Source organism: Nicotiana tabacum, chromosome 22 (assembly GCF_000715075.1).
Source record: "Nicotiana tabacum cultivar K326 chromosome 22, ASM71507v2, whole genome shotgun sequence".
Classification (NCBI taxonomy): Eukaryota; Viridiplantae; Streptophyta; class Magnoliopsida; order Solanales; family Solanaceae; genus Nicotiana; species Nicotiana tabacum.
Window position 1 is genome coordinate 229,232,065 of NC_134101.1, and position 5,464 is coordinate 229,237,528.

The 5,464-nt window shown below is 36.9% G+C and overlaps 1 protein-coding gene across 1 annotated transcript; it reads right to left on the reverse strand.

Annotated features, from left to right (window-relative positions):
- Nucleotides 1-287: 287 nt before the first annotated feature.
- On the reverse strand, nucleotides 288-4,632 carry LOC107810730 (protein ETHYLENE INSENSITIVE 3-like). Its single transcript, NM_001325864.1, has 2 exons — nucleotides 4,465-4,632; nucleotides 288-2,830 (listed from the first exon to the last, which is right to left on the reverse strand). Exon 2 carries the CDS (start codon nucleotides 2,734-2,736, stop codon nucleotides 886-888), a length of 1,851 nt encoding a protein of 616 aa, NP_001312793.1. The 5' UTR covers nucleotides 2,737-2,830; nucleotides 4,465-4,632; the 3' UTR covers nucleotides 288-885.
- Between the last annotated feature and the right edge of the window lie 832 nt (nucleotides 4,633-5,464).

The window sequence follows — 5,464 nt, forward strand, 5'->3', positions numbered from 1 at the left end:
CTCGTTAAAGTCAGTGGTGCAAGGTTCGAAACTTCATGAATAATGATCATGTCCCTTTACCCTTTCTCCACTTAACAAGGTTGGAAATCGTAATGTGCACCTAACCCACACAACACATATTACGCTCTTACCACTTAGACCGAAGTCCTTTTATCGGTATTATTATTGATCTTGTGTGGTGTGTGTGTGTGGGGGGGGGGGGGGGGGGTTAACATAAGGTTTGGATATTTTGGAAGGTTGTATCAGCAAATTCTTGTATGTTCAAAGATGTCAAAGAAGCAATCCACAAGACTCAAGTAGACCAGACATTCAATTTCATGAAATCAACAACTTACATAGAAACATACACTTTATTCTTAAGCCATAGCATATAGGATGCTAAAATATATCACACAGCTTTGGCTACATTACACAACCACCATCACCTCTCAAAATAGTACTTAAACAAGAAGAAACCTGCACCTGCAGAGAATTGTAACAGTTTATACTTGACCAGCCATAGGCACAAAAGAGTTCACAATTCCCCGAATCATCGACGAAGTACAGTTATTTAAGAAACTTAAACAGATTGAAATCTCAGATAAAGCTAACCTATACAGAATTATGTAAAAACAAAACGACGACTACTGTATTTAAAAACATCTATAAGTTCTTTCTAACCAGCCAGCATGGCGAATATCTGAGGACGACTCTTACACCTTTTTCATTTCACCATGCAGATTCCTCCGACTTCTACAACTACGTGGTAACGGAAACACCAAACTGAGAGAACTGTAGGCAACTCAAATCCACTTGATTATTTGTAGATATTCCCTCTTGGAAACAAGTGACATCCATGTGTACAGAAGTCGTGGTACTTGATATACATTTTGAGCAACATCCTTGCTAATACCAAACCGGAACATCTTGCTTCGGCATGTTATCCTGTGTGATCCCAGAAAGAGCTTCAGTGTAATCAGTGGACTGTAAATTGAATGGAGACCCGAACATGAAATGGAAATTGTCGTTAGAGCCTGCATTGAATGGTGAAGTTAAAACCTTGGACTGATCAAACCGATCACCTTGTGGGAACACGGAATGGTTAGCAGAAATGTTGGTGTCCCCGAAGATGTTTCCATCCAATACAATCCCTTGGTTGTGTAGGTAATTGTTCTGTTGAATGCTAGGTTGTTGACGAGGCTGCTCTTTTGACATCACAACGTTCCCCGCCATTGAGTTTTTATTTCCTTGTATATTACTATCGTAGAACGACATAAGTTCGTTTATCATCCTCTGACCGTCTTCAGGAACCCCGAGTCCTGACAGATCAAACGAAGGCGGAGCTTGGTTAATCGGCAGAGAAGCTGGCTTCGGCTGGACATATTGTTGAGGAAAGACAACTGGCTTGACTTCATCAACATGAAAATTTGAAACTCCAAATTGCGGGGAATTTCTGAAAGGACAAGTTAATTGATGATTGTCTCTGGAGGATCTGTCCTGAAAACCATTGCGGAGCTCGCTGTGTGGACATTGAAGACACTCGCAAGTATATATCTTCTGATCCATCAAGAAAGACAGCTCATCCGCCGGCTTCCTCTTCCGAGTGAAATCTAAGTTCGCAATAATAATTTCATCCTTTATTGGAAGAGATTGTTGTCGCATAGTCAGCCTCTCCTTGAATCGATCAACATTAACATTCAGCAAACCGAGATGGTTTGGTTTTTGCTCTTGAACATCAAAGTTAGGCTCATCTATAACACCGTCAACATCGTACTCGCTGCTGTCATTCATAGTAAAAGTTCCACTACCACCGGCTGAGGACAAAGGTGGACAGCGATCAGGATAAAGTTCTCGAGCCAAAACTTCTTCCTGATTGATAATGGTAAGCCAAGTTGCACTTTCCTTGGCCGTCATCTTATCCTGCAAACACTTCGATTGCCTTACCAGCTTGCGAATCTTAGCGATGTCGGGGGACATGTGCTTGATCACCGCCGTGAGAACACCAACTTTCCACGCCTTTTTCAGATCGTGAGGCTTCTTGTAAGGCGGAGGACCTTGATCTTTCGACAGGCCTAGTTGAGGCCACCAGTCCTCCTGTCCAGTGGGCCACCACGGAGGTGGAACACCTTTTTCCAATGGAAATCGCCTCTGAGGAGGATCACAATGTTGCATCAAAGCTGATAATAAAGAACCAAGAGTGGTATCTTGAAGCTCCTGCAAAGTATGAGGGGTAGGACCAATCGGATTAGATCCCTCGTTCTTGCCCGGAATCGCATTATCAGCTTGGTACTTTGCTATGGCTGCAGGTCCATTTCGATCGAACCTCACTTTATCCTTCCACCACTCCCTGAGATTATCCGATGCCCCGGTAACCGGTTTCCCTTTCTCCGGGATAATTCCATAAACAAAACCCTGAGCTTTACACACTTCCATCATCTTCAACATGTATTTCAAGATCCCGTCTTGTGCCCTCGACATCTTCTTCCTCCTCGCTTGCTCCTGAGACTGGCGTTGTTTGACAGCGTCGACACCTTCCTTACCCCCCTTAGTCATTTCTTTCAACCTTTTCAGCTTCATCTTGTCCCTCCACATCCTCCTCTCCAGCTCATCCACATCAATCTCCTCATCGCTATAATCATCATCCATCACCGGCTCCGACTCCTGCTCAATCTGCGAAGCAGCTGTTTCCACTTCCTTTAGCGGAGCAGGGAAGAAATCAAGATCGCCACAGAACCCCATTTCTTCAAACATCATCATCTTGGCAGGCCCGAATTAACGGTTAAAAAAGTAACAACCTTTCAAGAAACCAAATGGGATTAAACAGCTAATCCTCAAATTGATGACTTCCCTCCTGCAAATACATAGACAAAGAAAATAAGAAAATCAAAATTCATTACATCTAGCAACAACCAGAGGCCACTTTAATTCAAAATAAAACAAACAAGACATGAATAAGTCAAATCTAGTCAAAATAAAGGAAGTTAAACATCAATATCAAGAAGAAGAAAAAAAGAAGCAGCCCGGTGCACTAAGCTCCCGCTATACGCGAGGTCTGGGGAAGGGCCGGACCACAAGGGTCTATTGTTCGCAGCCTTAACCTGCATGTCTGCAAGAGGCTGTTTCTACGGCTCGAACCGGTGACCTACTGGTCACACGGCGGCAACTTTACCAGTTACGCCAAGGCTCTCCGTCCCCATCAAGAATCAACTACAAATTTGTACAACTAAATCACCTCAAAAAATAAAGTAATAGACATGTGAAGATCACAATAAACACATGGAGCTCAACTAAAAGCTAAGAAAGGGGGGGGGGGGGGGAGTGGCTCTTTTGGCAGATAGTTATAGTAGTGACATCCGTGATAAAGCACTTTCATCAAAACAGAAGCCTAAATTTGTACACATCACTTTAAAAAGCCAAGATCATCAAAAAAAATCTCCATTTCATTTTCCAATATACCATTTTTTGAAAAATTTGACATATTTCTAGATCTGAAATATATGAAATTGTTGTAACCCCTCAACCAGAAATCACAAGAACAAAAAAAGGAGGAAAAAAGAAAGGGGATTTTCTTGAAAACCTTGTAACTGAAAAGACCATAAAACTATTAATTTCATATGTTAGAACTATCACTTGATGTAAATATTCAAAAAAAAAAAAAAAAGGAAAAGCCAAATTCATATGTTAGATTTTATCTCTTGATGTAAAAAGCCAAATTCAACTAAAAAAGTTTATATAAAAAAAACAAAGAAAAATCTAATCTTGAAGCAAAAGTTCAATCTTTATACTGAAACACAAGACAAAACACATAAAACAGAAAGTTAATTAGCAAAATCAAGATCAATTTATCAAAAAATGAAGTCAAACAAAAATCTCTAAAGACAAATTTCTAAAAAGAGAAGAAAAGCAGAAAAATGCAATTTTGATGCAAAAGCTCTAACTTTTACACTTTTAATACATGGCCAAATATTAAAAACCAAGATCAGTTTACATGAGAATGTCAAAAAATGAAGTCAAACAAAATCTCAATAAACAAAAATGAAGAAACCCAAGTAGAAAATAACATCAAAATCCAATAAAAATCTCAACTTGATCACCAAAAAAGCTATTTTAAAGCAAAATCACAAATCATTACACTAAAATAAATGGCCAAATATTAAAAATCAAGATCAGTTTATAAGAGAATGTCAAAAAATGAAGTCAAACAAAATCTCAGAAGACAAAAATAAAGAAACCCAAGTAGAAAATAACATCAAAATCCAATAAAATCTCAACTTGATCACAAAAAAAGCTATCTTGAAGCAAAAGCTCCAATCTTTACACTAAAATAAAAGATCAGTTTATATGCGAATGTCAAAAAATGAAGTCAAAGAAAATTTCTAAAGACAAAAAATGAAGAAACCCAAGTAGAAAATAACATCAAAAACCAATAAAAATCTCAACTTGATCAAACACACACAAAAAAAAAAAAAGGAAGAAGAAAAATACCTCAAAAGAGTTTTTTTTCCTTTTCTTTTTTTGGTTCAAAAAGTCTGTTCAACACTTCTTCTCTATGAGAAATAATTGACCCTTCAGACTACACAAGGGAAAAGAGAGAGAGAGAGAGAGAGAGAGAGAGAGAGCAGAAAGAGAAGGGAGAAAAAAAAGGGAGTTATAGTAGAATAGTATAGTATTTTATTACATGAAAAAATGAATATTATAGTTATAACCAGTATTTTATTAAATGGAAAAATGAATATTATATTTGCTTTTTTGGCGGTGGTGATATAATGGGGATAGGTGAAAGGTGTCAACTCTTTTGGTTAAAAGCCAAGCCAATCAACCTTTTTCTTTGTTTATTTTTTCGATTTTTTTGGCTTTCTTTTGAGTTTATTATATTATAATATTATATTTTGAGGGCTTCGAGTTGTTTTCCTTCTTGAGAATGAAGTTTTTGAGGGTACTTTGGGATGAGAAAGGGTGGATTTACAAAAGGGCGTATATGTATTTTTTAAAAGGATATTTGCAAATATTTGACATGGTTTAGTGGGCGTTTGGACATAAAAATATGATTTTTATAATTAAAAAAAATGGTGTTAGGATATCTGAAATTATATTTGGGTGTAAAATTCACGTAATTGTAATTTTGTGTGGGAGAATAATTTTTTACTTGAAAGAATTACTTTTTCGAACTTCAAATTCAACTTCAAATTTTTTTTTCCCCTCAAAAATACAAAAATACAGTGCAATGTATGACCAAACAATATTTTGAAGATAAGTTTCGAAAAAAAAAGTTATGGACAAACAAGTCCATAGTATTATTTTATAAGGTTTAGTGTATTTTGAATAATATATATCAGTATTTGGGAGAAAGACTCTAGGGATTAAGTTGAAATAATCTTTTTTTAATGCCTCAATTGGTATGGATATGTTTTGTATTTTACTAATAAATTTTAGTGTATTTTTTAATAACTTATACAAGTATTAAGAAGAATCACTCAAGCGATTA

What these genes read in the sequence shown, in the direction of transcription:
- LOC107810730 (NM_001325864.1), bottom strand. Translation starts at nt 2,736, where the DNA reads ATGATGATGTTTGAAGAAATGGGGTTCTGTGGCGATCTTGATTTCTTC.